The sequence below is a fragment of the Acanthaster planci genome, linkage group LG02 (genome assembly GCF_054643075.1).
Source record: "Acanthaster planci isolate LZ-2023a linkage group LG02, COTS_SCS, whole genome shotgun sequence".
Taxonomy (NCBI): Eukaryota; Metazoa; Echinodermata; class Asteroidea; order Valvatida; family Acanthasteridae; genus Acanthaster; species Acanthaster planci.
In genome coordinates this window covers 11920585-11934606 of record NC_141778.1, presented here as the reverse complement: position 1 = coordinate 11934606, position 14022 = coordinate 11920585, and the positions used below count along the sequence as shown (strand labels likewise).

Sequence of the window (14022 nt, the reverse complement as noted above, 5' to 3'; positions counted from 1 at the left end):
TTTGGCCACCTTGAACAGCAGAAGTTTCTCTGAGCACCTGTCAGAAAAGTCACTGAAAAGAGCAGGTGGCTACTTTTTGGACTACCTTAAAATGCAGACCGTTGCTGTGGTCACATAGACCTGTCCAGAGTTCTTCATGATCTTGGTAAGCAAACAGAAAACTTCAAGATTTGGCCAGCCACTGCTGGGGACACTACAAGAGAACAGAGACTGGCCATCATAAGACCTGCTTCAACCAGCCTATAAGATGCATCAACATGCTTACCTTCTTGATTGGGTTCCCATGAGAATCTGTCACATTGACGATGATGTCTCCATCCAAGACCTCTCCCAACCGAACCTTCTTGCTGCCCTGACAAACGCACTTGATCTGTGAGACTTCACCTGGCTCAGGTCTGTGACCAATAGAGAATGACACAGGTTCAAAATACAGGATGTAGCAGAAGGGAGCTGAAGATTGCAGTTAACCCCTTTGCGATGGATGACGGCAAGAGCTGCCGTAAAAATTGAGATCCTCAGCCTGCTTTTCAGCTATTATTCTCGGCCCACGCTCGAGTGAACACAGTGAAAGAAGGCAGACCCTGGCTCTTGTATATATGGTGATTGGCCTTTGTGTGTAGCCCAGAAATGAGAAGACCGAATTTACATCATAATCACCAGCTTCACAATAGTCCCCACTTTGAAAAGAGGCGACAGGAATGTGGAAGCGTGAGTAGAGCAGCATGCCACCGAACAATGAGCCTTTTCACTGTGTAATTCAAAACATGCAGAGCACGCAGGGCCAAAAATGGAGAATTCGCGGTGTGGCAGGTGGCCTTCGTGGCCGAGCGAGGCTGGAATTCTCAGAGTCGGCTTTCAGAAAATAGTTCCCGTTGTCAAGGGGTTAAAACCATAGACCCCGCACCCAAATTGTTAGCTAGATAAGTCAACAGTTAGAGATGGTTGTAAGGTAGTCCAAATCTGGTTAATCACAGCTTGGGTGAACTTGTCTTTCACTCAAACTTTGTGTGATTTTTAGATAATGAGCCACAATGCATCATTCAAAGAAAATGAAACAAGCCTTTCATGTAAACAATTGAGATGGAAATCCTAACCTGATTGTGAAGCCAAACTCCAAACCCGATCCATCCGATAGACTGAGCTGGACATATTTAGCCTCAGCGGCCGAGGCAGGCACCTTGATGTCAGGCAAGATTCCTTGCTGCACCTTCTCATGACTGAGTCTGGGCATCCAGCTGACCTTGACCTTGCTGGCAATCTCTGGGCTGATCTTGATCTGTCGGAAGCCCTCATCAAACAAGGCAAACACTGCACCACAGGGATTACAAAAAATACTTTCTACAACCTCCAGAGCCCCTTCAAAATTAATCAAATTTGGAGGGATGTAGCAGGACCAAGGAAGGTAGAGCCGGCCAATATCATTTTTGCTTGGGGCTTAACGGCCCTGAAAAGTTTACGTACAAAGAGTGTGCTATTGGGTTTTCTGCAAGGTGGTGGATTTTCGAGGATTCAGGAAGATTACGGGAAAAGTGCCTAGGAAGCAAGGACTAGGGATGACAATGCTCTAGAGAGGCACAGTAGTTTCAGCAAGGCATATAAAGTAATCAATCTTAGGTAAGGATCATCAGAATGCCTTTTTGATCATGAACACACTCAGAGAAGGCACCTTTAAAAAAAAAAACACTACAAGAATTGGGAGAAAAAAGATTCTGCTCTTGTGTTTCTATGATGTCAACTCACAAATTCCCTTGATGTGGTCTCCAGCCGGCCATCTCAACTCCTGCTGATGTCTGAGTTTGGTTGACCCTGAGTTTTCTGTGTACCACATGTCAATGTAGTGAGGATTGGAATTGGGTAGGACTTGGATGACCTTCTCAATAGGTGAGATGTCACTGAAATTCTTCAGACGGGGGCAAGGAATTAAGCAGTAGTTACTCATCAGAAGACAAAATAAATACATCAATAAATGACTAAAAAGGTACAGCGGTATTTATCAATGCACACTCAGCAGCAAAAAGACGCCGACAACCAGAGACCTGATGAAATACTAGTTCTCAGACTGTATGGTTTCCTACCGGGAGCCAGACTTTGGCCGTTATCTTCTGCCCTTTCTTCAGGTTCTTGAAGAAGATGATGTTGCCTGTCAGCGTAGTCTTTCCTGTGCTACAATCGCCACAGTATGTTGGCAACCCGGGAGCACCAAGGAACTGTTAAGCACAACGACAGGCAAAATGATGGTTGATTGGAAAGCGTGTGTCTTTGCATATTAGACTGTACAAGAGGAAACCAAATGAAAAGCTCTTCTGTTGTGGTTCTGTGTACAAGTTCTGGGCACAAGACCTGGCTAGTAACTCTAGCTACAAGCTCTGCCGATCAACCCTCCCTATTAGCTCTACTACCAGCTCTGCCTAGCAGTTCTTCTTACCTTACAGGTGACATCCAGCTTTGGGTGGACAGTGATATTCCCTGCCTTGTCTCTAACCTCGATCGTCACATTCAGTGCCTGACCATTCTCAATGGAGATCTCTTCAACGAATGTAGGAACATGAAGGGAGTGAGGTTGACCTGTCCGTAGAAACAAAACTACATTTATTCAAAATGCTAAAAGAAATTGATAGTCTTGTGAGCAGCTTCATTTCTTGTTTCTTGGGAATCCAAGGATTTGGGATGTTCCCCTTGCGCACTTGGCACAAGGATCCTGAGTCTTACTTGAAATAAAAAATCTTTCAGTAAGTATTTGATCAGTTTTCATTTGAGAAAATGAAACTGAGAGGAGAAGGATTCGAACCTAGGACCATCATTTCTCTACTGACTGAGCTTACAGAGTCATGGTGGTCTCATTTCATCCCCCAGTACCTAGAAGATATATAAACTGTGATACTTGACCCTTCTGCAATGACACTGATTACGTACTGACCTGGAGATAGTCTTATCTTCAGGGTCTGTGTTGGGAAGGCCAGGCCTGGAAGAGTCACTTTAAAGTTAAAATTCTTTCCCTGAAAGGAGCCTACATCACCGATGGCCGTCACATCCTTGACGAGCAGTGTGGTTCCTCTGGCTTGCACGCCGGCGTAGCTCAGCTCGAGACCGCTGCATGGGATGGCAAAATGAGGTCAGAGATCGGTGAACATTGCAGGTGAGCACCGTGATACCTTGAGACATTGCTGCATTTTAAAAGAACTTTTTTTCTCACCTTGCCTCAAGGACCGGCTTCATGTTGGGCACCGGCTTGGTGGAGTGGTTGAACTCATCTTGGAGTTCCAGTGGGATGTTGAAGGGAACACCCACTCTGAAGGGCGGGTCCAACAATCCCACGCTGAATTTGCTGGGTGGAGCCTCTGTATTGGAAAGGAATTCAAAGAAGTACACTGTGGTTACTTGGAAGCACTGACCAAGAGCACTAGCTGATCAACTTCTCCCATGGTATAATGTCTCTAATCCAAAACTGATGGAAGCAGGTTGCAAACAGGACTAGCTATTGTCTTGAATGCCCTGATTTTACATTCTCCAAGAGTTCAAGAGTGTCAAAGTAATGTGCTCATTAACCACTACCTGCCGGGGACTCCGAAATCGGAGCCGTATGGTTTATATGCGTGGCCGGGGTCTCCGAACTCCGACAAAGGAAACAGGGCCCTGTAACAAAAGACTGTACTCCGAACAAAAGACCAGGCTGCTGGGCATTACCGACATTTTTCACTCTCAAAAGTGGTGATAATCCAGCATTGTTTTGAAACCGTATACCAGGGTTTGGGGCATTGAGAGCAAGCGGATTACCACCGGGGACAAAAGCGCTCCACCACCGCAGCGATGAGCCACACAGCACCGCTGCACACTAATCTGGCCCCTATTGAAAAGAGGTCAGCAGTGCACTGAGCCAGGTTCGTGAACAAAAGACAGTTGTATAACACCGCACAATCTGGGCTCTGTTTACACGGCTGCAGGCCTGGCTGAAATACTCGGGCGTCAATGAAGGTCACCTGTCAACTTAGAGTAGTGCCTAAAGATTACTTCGTGCGGCTGTAAACGACCGTTAAATGGAATGATGAATTTTTCAAGGATTTTGAAAACAGAAAAAATGATAGTCATGCCGGCCCAGCATTATCAACGTTGAAAAATGCCCCGGTACGAAGTGGTTAAGAACTGGGCAAAGGTCAGCACATCTGGTAAGTCTCCCCAACAGGGAATTAGACTTAAAAGACTTTGGATAAAAATCTACCAACAGGCAGAACAAACTCTCTCAAGGATCGAGAAAATAAAAGACTCATCAAAAGAATGAGCATCTTGCCTGTGATGCTGAATTTGATCTTGTGGTTTGGCAGTGGCCTACCACCAAACGCTGTTACTCCACTCTCATTCAGGACAACCTGGATCTTGATGGTATGATCCCCAAGATTCTTCATGTTCTCTGCAAAAAGTTAACCACAAAGTGATCGGAAGACTACTTCAGATAGGTACCACAGACTTCAAACTTTAGTTAGGCACTGATAAATAGCATGTGACCTTGCTGAGTAAACTGCAGGTCCAGCTCTTTGCAGCTCTGCTTAGCAAAACTCGAGAGCCTCTGCTTAAATTCTGAGCTAGTGGAATGACTCACCCATTCTCTTGAACCAATAGGACCACGCCTTGACGTACTGACTAAGATGAGAGACCAGCTCCTCCTCACCATTGGGAGCTGCACGAAGAAAGTGTTACAGAGGATGAGATGTCTATTGGACGAGTGAGTAATAGGCTCAACAGTGGGATTTGAACCTACAACCACTGGAATACCTGCTAATGAATTTCAAATTCTGTCCAGTTTCTTTCTTTGTTCAAACTTTGTTTACTAATTGGGCAAGTAAATATTAGGTTCAACTGTGGGATTGGAACCCCGCACCACTGGAATACCAGTTTAATCAATCTGTGAAACTTGTTTACTCTAAATGTGGTTTATATACAAACGGTCTGACACAAAGACACAAACACAAGTTTATTTACAATAATGTGGGGAGGTCTCTGAATGCAATGTCATGACATTTTGACAGGGATGCAAGGACTATAGAGGCAATTCTGAAAATGCCTTAAAAGTGACTCACTGTGTAGGATGACTTTGAGTTCCACCAACAGTTTCTTAGCAGCAAGGTGTGATCCGGGAAGGCGGGAAATTGACTCGCCTTTACGATTCTTGATGTCCACTTGGATGGCGCCTTGGTAGGAGATGATGAAAGGATTGAAAATGGGGGAAAGTTCACATACTCGAGTACCTAGGACCTCAGGAATATGCCATGAAAAACACTGAACTGGCAGTCCATTTTGTTTCTGACAAGAGCAACACAGCTGCGAACATTCCAGTGATGCTACTGGTGGACCTGCACATTTCTAGACTAGACTCTAGAATATAGATTGTTCCCATTGGGAACAGACTGAAAACACCCGATATTCCCGAGAAAACTATTCAGGACATGCATCAAACATGATGTCTTCTCACCAACTGTGCTTCCAGCAGCCATCCTGTCTCCTTGCTTGACTTGGTTACCTTCAGGCCAGGTGACAATCAGTTTCTCTGGCAACCTATTAGGTACCACAAAGAGTGGCCAATGCATTGAAAATGACACTCTGATTTGAGAAACGAGGAGCAAATATTTCCTTATATCAAAGCAACATCCTCCTGCGACAACATAAAATGTCAGGACTGAACCTGCAGATGTACCTTCAAGTGGCGAGCACAAAGATATAATTAGATCAACATGTTCAAGATTTCAAAGAGAGTTCCTTGTGCAGTTTTCTGAACAACTTGAGGCATCTATGTTGATGGCTTACTTTCCCTCTTCTTCCTCGATGAATCGTTTCAAGATCCTGTCATTAGCTGACCGATCCAACTTGGACAGGGGGACGACCTTCACCTCATCGTAGAGCAATTTTGGCTCCTGCAAAACCAAATCATTTCAATCTCACAAAGATTTTCAGGCCCAAAATGGCGAATAGAGAACTCATTTTTTCCCTCAAATTTTATAGCCGATTCTACTGACAACCTCTGATGTTATAAAGGGCTCTGGCACACTCATTATTTATCAACGTCAAACAAAAAGAGGCAGATAGACATGGTTTATGGCTCATTGGGAAAGGGGAATCATGACTTCCTGGTACATAAAATAGTTCTCCAACCTGTGCAATCTCCATTTCTCCACCTGTGGCAAAGACATCCCCCTCATGGTGTCCATACAGGAGAAACCGCTTGATGGTACCTGTGATGATGGGAACAGTACGAAACGTCCGTACCTAGAAAGCAATGCACATTAGACTGGTTGACTGAGGTTTGTGGTAGCCTCAAATTAGGAGTTAATTGCTTGGGGAACAATCCTGACTTGACTTACCAGCTGGCCTCTCTTGAAGATTTTACCGTCCCACTCGATGGCCTTGTAGACGGCCCAGGGCGACTGCTGTCTCTTGACGGCGATCTCTGGCCGGGCGATGGCTCCCTCAAAGCTGCAGAATTTTACCTGCTTGTCATAGGTCTCATGACATTCCCTCAACCATTCATGGAACTGACGGTCAATCTTCACGCGCTGGGCCTTTAATAATTGACAGCAAAAGGCTGCTTGTTTAGAAAATATTAGCTCAAAGAATTTGTAGAGGGAGGCAGGGTAGCCCAAGGGTAAGACTAAGGAAAGAGTTTTTGACTTGCCTGGCCCAGGACGATCTTCTGGAAGATTGTGTTTTTATCCTTCAGTCTGACCTCCAGGTCAATGAAGGTCAACTTGTTGGTACTGACTTCAAACTTGTCATTGGTCCACAGCACCCCTGAGATTCTGTTGTAGCACTCCACAGGGATGGGCCCCCGCTTCTTAGGTGCGGAACACCAGTCAAAACTGCAAAATGATCAGAGTGACGGAAGTGAACGTGAAGCCCGAACAATGGTGCACATGACAGGATTCAAACTGCTCTCTCTTGAACATGACCAAATGGGAACTACTTTATATACCAACCTCAAATCAGTTTCACAAAACTGCTAAGTTAACATTTCCAAGACAAGTTACCAGCTGACATGCCAAGTGTTCTTCACTTGTTCCAGCTGGTTGTCAGCTCAGTTTACAATATAAATGTACTTGCTGATTATTATTTATTTGCGATTATTTTATATACTGTGCTAAGCAGATCCATGAAATTGAACTCCTGCTGGGCAAGTCCGGAGCTTACTTCTCAACGCATGTGTAAGGGATGAGTCTTCCACTCCAGTAACATTCAAAGATGGGTCGATTTCCTCTAGCTGGTCTGTCCTCATTATAATAGTCTTCCTCCTCAATAACGTCTCCATCAACTGTTGGAAAGGAACACACAAGAATGGGGATTATCACGTTGGAACTGAAAGGCTATTCACCAAATACTGGGCTATGTCACTCTCTCCAAACCCTGTACCAAAATGTTTGTAAGTAACTTGGAAGTGCAATCAAAGGGGAAAGCTTAAGAATTTTAACAACAGCTGCTGTGCCTGTTTGCAACAGAACAAAGGGCTTTCCCCCATTCTAAGTTTAGAGAGAAGTGCACTTATGCATGTGTCCTTTAAGACATGTCGACTAAAAACGATCCGTGTACGAGACTATAAGATTTGCAGAAAAATATAAAGGCCAAAAAAAGTCACGAGATGACATCATCGTGACGAATTCAACCTTGAGGGCCTATTGTGAGACTTGTGATAGCTATAACATCATTGTTCTGGAAGCACCTATGTATTAGGGAATTTGCTTGGAATATTCTTGATGAAAATACTAACTTGCAAAGGGATTAGAGTCCTCTACAGAAAAAATGTGTACAAAATGAACAGGTTTTGGGGGAGAAGAGTAAGGAGATAAGGGAAAAAAATCTTGACAAAAAGAACGGCTTTTATGCAACTAAGGCCAAAAAAAGGCTTTAATCTCTGGTCAGTGCACACATCGAATTTCTAGCATGCGCATCAATCATTTTTTCTCAGTGAAAGCAGCAATCGCACCCTCTATTAAGCTGCAATAGCACCCTCTATTTCAGCACTGCCTCAACAATCTTGCGGGCAGCTCGATCTTTTACTTAGGGCGATAAATCCTGACGCGATTGATATCGAACAGTAACAGCAGAGTATGGATATCAGGGCTCGAAATTGGGCTAATCATCACGGGAACAAGTGCTTGTTCCCTAGACAGCTGAATTCGTCACTTTATGGGAGCAAGTAGCTCTCATACAATGTAAAGACATATGTTGAAGAAAAAAAAGTAAAGACCCTGGTCCTTACTGTTGCTTTTGTTTAAATTGACGACACTGATAACTTACAGTTGTTATTTTTGCAGGCATGCACGCGACGTACAACTAGTAGTGAGTACAGGCCCAACTGGAGTCTCAAATGTGCTTAGCGATGCTACACAAAAAGTCTGGCACCGGGCCTTTCTAACGTGCGTATGCACACAGACATAAAAGGGAACTAACTACAGCAATAGAGCATTTTTGTCCCAAGACGATTAGGCTGAGACTTTAGTTTCGCTGGTTCCAGCTATTTTGGAGCATGGTTCAAATCCACATGTTCAAGCTATGACTGGAACCAGCAAACTGAACTCTAAGCCAAACCCACTCGTTTGGCTTGAATTTACACACAAGGGGCCAGTTTCCATACAGTCATGACACTGGCGGCGGGTATGTATGTACGTTCATGTGTGTGCATGCATCACATTCGAGACTGCGGCGTGCGCTTGGCGCCATCGTAAACAAAATTTTACCGTGTTATGGTTCCATGACAAGGCTGATCCAAAGTGAAGAAAAAAGTTTAGGTGTTTTTTCATGACAAAAGTAAAAACAAGCAGTAAACATGTTCAAGTACATGGAATCAAATGGGCGTAAGTACTTGCGTCCATCATTATGATTTACGGGTGCATTTCTGAGGAAAACGGGCACATTTTAGCTACCTGCGCCCATTAATTTCAATTCCTGGATATGAAGTTGTTAGTTGTCAGCTTGTAATGATAATAAAGCTGGTCTTGTCCCCTGACTCAACAATGTGTCTGCAGTTGTACAATCCAACCCTAGAGAAAAAAAAGCCGCATCACCGCATCAATTCTGGAACATCAATCTGACCAGAGACAAAGTTTTTTTGTTTGGCCTAACAAAAAAGTCACCGATCAAATCCCTGTGCATTTTCCAACACCTTAAATAACTCTGACACAGTTGAAATTTTGACTTTGTTACACAGGGTATGTTCAGCACGGTACCCACCTCCAGGAATTGAATCTACAGCAGGGAACGTCTCCTTGTCATACAGGAATGGATGATATCTCAGAATCCCTTCAACAATTCCAGTGCCCTCCACTACGGCTCGGAATTCAAACGAGTCAATAGCACTACGGATGTACCTGCCACAAACAGAAACAGGTTCTGAAAATCAATGCACGTCTGTGTCGGATTAAAAAACCCTAGTCTGTAACGTGCAGACATAAAGGCTCCTAATGCACCAGCCTAACCCCTTAACAGAATGATTACAAATAAGACGCAGTACAAATTCCTTTCAAAGTTTCCGGTCTGCTGGTACCAGACCATCATTTTTGACTCACTTTGTTTGCATATCATCCTTGATATCTCGGAGGCTGATAACACGCGGCGTCTTGCCTCGTTCGTGAATCTCCACGGTGATGTCGATATTCTTGAAGGGGCTTATGGGCCGTTTGTTCCCCAACCCAGAGGCTTCGTTGCCACGGGGACCATGGATGTAATAATGGTAAATATGCCTGGAGTAGATCACAAAGACAAGGTTTCTCACAGATCAGAAAGAGCAGTGTTCCCAAGTAACTTGTGGAGTATTTCAGGTTTAAAGACACTACTTTTCGTGGATGAAATCTCATAGCCATTCAACATTTGACTCCATCTTGTCTCCCATTTTCATTTCTTTTGTTCCTTTATCTAGCTCTGTGTCTTCCACACGAAATAATCCCACTTACGCCAGTTGTCGGCACCATCCCACGAAGTCATGCTTGAGATAGTGTATGTGGTGTGAATTAATACCGGTGATGATGACATGAGTGAAACTCTCCTTGCCGATTTCTTCTTTGATCAAATTCTTCAGGTTCTGATCATCACTGCCCAAGTGACGAGCATCGCCCACCTGAGAATAAAGAAATCAAAACGTGTTGTTTCCAGTTCCCTCTTCTTAACTTGCTTTGGAAAAGTAAAACTCTAAAGCAAAAAGGAGGCAAAAGTCTCACTTGGATTACTGACTTGGTGGACATAAAGTCCAGGTTGTCAATAAACATTTCAAGATGTGTTGAGGAACTCACTTCAAAGCAAAATCAACACATTCAGCATGAGCCACAGCAACCCCGCCTGATTTTACTTCATGACTGAAAACTGAATTTTTTTCCAACTGGAGAATTAAAGTTTAGTTCTGTTCCCTAAGAATGATGGCCAGAGGTCCCGTACTGGTCTGTTGCTGATAAAACCGCTGTAGATGGACTCCCGATTCTTCTCTCGTCTCTCAAACTCCTCCTTGGATATTGTCAGCTCGTGCACATCTCTGGAGTCTTTAGGCTTTGTGATCATCTACACAGAGAAACACATCTCGGTTTACACTACTGATCCCTGGCATTTTTTTGATTATGACATTACTATCCCTTCATTATGGGCCACTTAAAAAAAATTCAGCAAAATTCATACCTACAGTTATTCCAAATTCAATCTCACTGATCAATGTAAATTTTGCTTCAGCAAAAACCTACTGTAATGTCAATCAGAATTCAAAACATGGAAAGCAGACTGAGGACATTTAACTTTCAGAAAATTCTTATCAATGGTAGCCGAACAGACAAGACACTAGGGGCACATGTAAATGTTTCTCACTCATGACTCGGGGGAGGTGATTACGATCCATGCTCTGGGTTTTGTACTGGTCATCTACATTGTGGTCATCTAAATCAAAACCAACTTAAATGACACAGCGTTTGGAATAAATCTCAACCATTGTTACCCTTGTGCCTTGGCCAATGAAGAATATGGCTTGTTTGCCACCAACACCAAAGTATGAGATGTCGCTTGTGAGTGAACGAGGTACCGCTTCGTTGGCAGGTGAATTGGACCTGTTGTCATCATCATCAGTCCTGGCAAAATTTGGTGTAAGATTTTACTATTAATCAAACGTATCCTTAGTCCAATAACATGAATATCAACATGATGGTGTCTTATGAGGCATGTGAGGTAGAAGGTTTGTTTCTGAATTACTATATGTAGTGGTCCAGGTTGATTTTGACTCACTGTTTCGGTCTCCTCTCTTTGCGGATGAATTTGGAGAGACGGTAGATGGCCCAGTTGTTTAGCTGCCTGGATGTCATGCCTTTGCCGTTGTCTATGATACAAATCATACTCTTATCTCCTGATTCATCCAAAAACTGGAAAGAAGTTCAAATTTGGAAATTCAGTCCAAAACAAATGTGCTTATAAATATGTCAGACCTTCTACTCCTAATCAAAATCTTGACTTTCTTTTACATGTACTTTAAGCTCAATACCAGTGATGATCTTCTGACGCATTTTCCTTACCAATCTTAGTTCAATTGTCCTGGGTCCCAGATTGTCGCAAGTTGCTGTCAGGGAATTATCAATTAACTCTGCAAAGGCAAATGCTGCAAAGACAAACCAAAGGAACACAAGCAGAAATTTCAGCGTTTAATGGGATGTGTAATTCAACAATATGAACTACTGTATGGAAGTTTTTTCCACTCCATATTAAAGGTGTCATGATGGGAGAATGGTTGTTAACGGGGTGCTACAGTGGGATTATAATTATGATGTCAAATAATGAACTCCCAAGCTGCAAGAGACCTAGTGACAACATGGGAAAACCCCAAAGGGCAATTTACATGTACTCTTCCCAGGAAAGGATAGGTAGGATTCAGAGACTTACGCAGGGGGTTTTGTCCTGCACTGGCATAGTATTCATACATTCCGCTCTTGACCAGTGTGTCATAGTGAGGCAGGAACTCCACTCTCTCCTTGGCAGGGGCTGGCAGATTCTGATTGATGTGATTGAGGATGTATAGTGTGTCACCAGAATCAATAAGTTCCTCTGCAAAATTGGGGGAACAAAATTGGAGTCATCTCGAGGGACTGTTAGTTCATGTTCAGGAACGTACAGTGCCCCTTTTGTAGTTCTCTTCTCGAAATTGCTGGAGAGTTGCAGCTACATAAAATGCAAATGAGCATAACCAGAGTACTAGTGATCATGGTATGCACGTATATATATGTACATATGGGTGTCTCCATAGCTTGCAGACTTTTTTGTCAGTTTAGTTTCTATCAGACTTGTATTTGAGTCGCAAAACATCAAGTCTGAGTCACTTCTCTGGAGTCCAAGTCCTGACTCATCCAGGTCAAGTCCCAGTCATGAGTCACAAAGGTTGAGTCCAAGTCCGAGTCATTAGTCACCTTTATTATTGTATTGGAAACTCACTGTCTGCGAAAACAACGGAATGTTGCATTTTTCATCACAACTTTTCTCTGATTTCATAAACTGGAAATACATGTGCATGCATGTCAAAGGAACCATGGAAAATCAAGTATGACAAACAGTCTTTTGACCTACATGTACAAGTGATCTGTATGCCCTGTCCTTTGTATAAACTTCCACAAATATGGTGCTCCTTTCCAATGGTTTGCTCAGGGCAGGTTACTTTTGAAATGGATGCCATGGCCGATCTTCTAGCTTTCACATGTACACACAGACTGTACCAACCTCGGATAGTTACACCTTTCTGTTCACTGATTTCCCCTGTAACCACCTGCAACTCAGATTCTTTGAACAGCAATACACGTGATTCAAAGCTATTGCTTGGCAAGGCACCAGTCTGCGTTACATAAGAATAGTCCGATACTGAATGCATCAATGTGTATTAATGCAGTATCCAGTTTGGATGGCAAGCTTCACGTTCCTGTTTATTGATTTCCCCAATTAATATATGGGCAACCATGCATGCACCGCAGTAGCTGCACCATGAGTTGTTTTGCTCAGTGAAAAAACCACACTGATGTAATTTATGAAGAGTCATAAGTCATGCAGGTCGAGCCCTGAGTCTGAATCTTATGTCAAAATGACTTGTGTCTGAGTCGTTAAAAATGTGACTTGAGTTGGACTCGAGTCTGAGTCACAAGTCATACAACTCTGGTTTCTACTAGACCCGAATCAAGTCGGATTTACATGTACAATGCCCTTCCTAGTCAGCCATCCCTTCAGGCTGTATGCAGTACACGGTCGTTGTGTTCGGCCCAGCAGCTCGCATAACCCTTACAAGGCGTCCTCATTTGATAGCCTTTATTGTATGTGTGTCATACATGTACATGTATCCGATTTGATGGATAAGCCAATTGGAACCTTATCGGTGATATGTAGTTATTCATAATTGCGTACGAACGACATGATCTTGCATAATGCATATGGAATTTCCACCAATCAAAGTAGTCAGACCTGTAGACTCATTCATTATAATGCAGGTATAAACAACGTAAAAACAAGTCTGGCAGTGTGATTGGCTGCTACAGCTTTTGGTAGATGAGCCCACTCACTGTGTATAAACAATTGGCAGATTCATCAAATCAGGATTTCTGAACTGAAATCATAATAATAAGTGGACACAAGAGGGCGCAAAGCACATAACGACATGAGGCCTCAATGGTATCCAAAGCATAAATGAAGATGTCACAGAGATCCCAGCTTGAGTCAAGTCTGGTTTCTACACATGTGCACTTACCATATCCCCCATTGTCTTTTATTTCCTCTCGATTTGTTGTTGCTATCACAAAATGGATGTTGTTGCTAATGTTGAATTCCTTGACAAAGAAAAAAAGAACCGATAAGAATTAATCATGTCAATTAATGGACCCACCTATGGAAATAGCAGTCTCACTTACAAGCAGGTAAATTTTCATTGGTTGCTTTTATTATGGATTAACTCGCTTGTACAAAGACTGATAACATACAGAGTAGGTTGGCCTTAACTCTGCAGGAAAAACAATGATAGTATACTTGGACTTCTACAAGCTGTTTCCT

At 43.2% G+C, this 14022-nt stretch overlaps 1 protein-coding gene across 1 annotated transcript in view; it reads right to left on the bottom strand.

Moving 5' to 3' along the window:
- The window catches only part of LOC110978240 (structural maintenance of chromosomes flexible hinge domain-containing protein 1-like), a 30646-nt gene that overhangs the window by 11998 nt on the left and 4626 nt on the right, over positions 1 to 14022 (bottom strand). The window contains exons 2-26 of the mRNA XM_022233058.2: positions 13724 to 13802; positions 11884 to 12045; positions 11520 to 11602; positions 11236 to 11369; positions 10952 to 11081; positions 10408 to 10527; positions 9930 to 10093; positions 9546 to 9719; positions 9211 to 9347; positions 7174 to 7294; positions 6662 to 6845; positions 6351 to 6548; positions 6142 to 6255; positions 5797 to 5903; positions 5465 to 5547; positions 5073 to 5183; positions 4595 to 4672; positions 4286 to 4405; positions 3194 to 3338; positions 2918 to 3090; positions 2426 to 2565; positions 2076 to 2207; positions 1741 to 1900; positions 1095 to 1308; positions 266 to 395 (exon numbers count right to left, since the gene is read on the bottom strand). Coding sequence (XP_022088750.2) covers positions 266 to 395; positions 1095 to 1308; positions 1741 to 1900; positions 2076 to 2207; positions 2426 to 2565; positions 2918 to 3090; positions 3194 to 3338; positions 4286 to 4405; positions 4595 to 4672; positions 5073 to 5183; positions 5465 to 5547; positions 5797 to 5903; positions 6142 to 6255; positions 6351 to 6548; positions 6662 to 6845; positions 7174 to 7294; positions 9211 to 9347; positions 9546 to 9719; positions 9930 to 10093; positions 10408 to 10527; positions 10952 to 11081; positions 11236 to 11369; positions 11520 to 11602; positions 11884 to 12045; positions 13724 to 13802 — 3393 coding nt within the window. The remainder of the gene's footprint in view (positions 1 to 265; positions 396 to 1094; positions 1309 to 1740; positions 1901 to 2075; positions 2208 to 2425; positions 2566 to 2917; positions 3091 to 3193; positions 3339 to 4285; positions 4406 to 4594; positions 4673 to 5072; positions 5184 to 5464; positions 5548 to 5796; positions 5904 to 6141; positions 6256 to 6350; positions 6549 to 6661; positions 6846 to 7173; positions 7295 to 9210; positions 9348 to 9545; positions 9720 to 9929; positions 10094 to 10407; positions 10528 to 10951; positions 11082 to 11235; positions 11370 to 11519; positions 11603 to 11883; positions 12046 to 13723; positions 13803 to 14022) is intronic.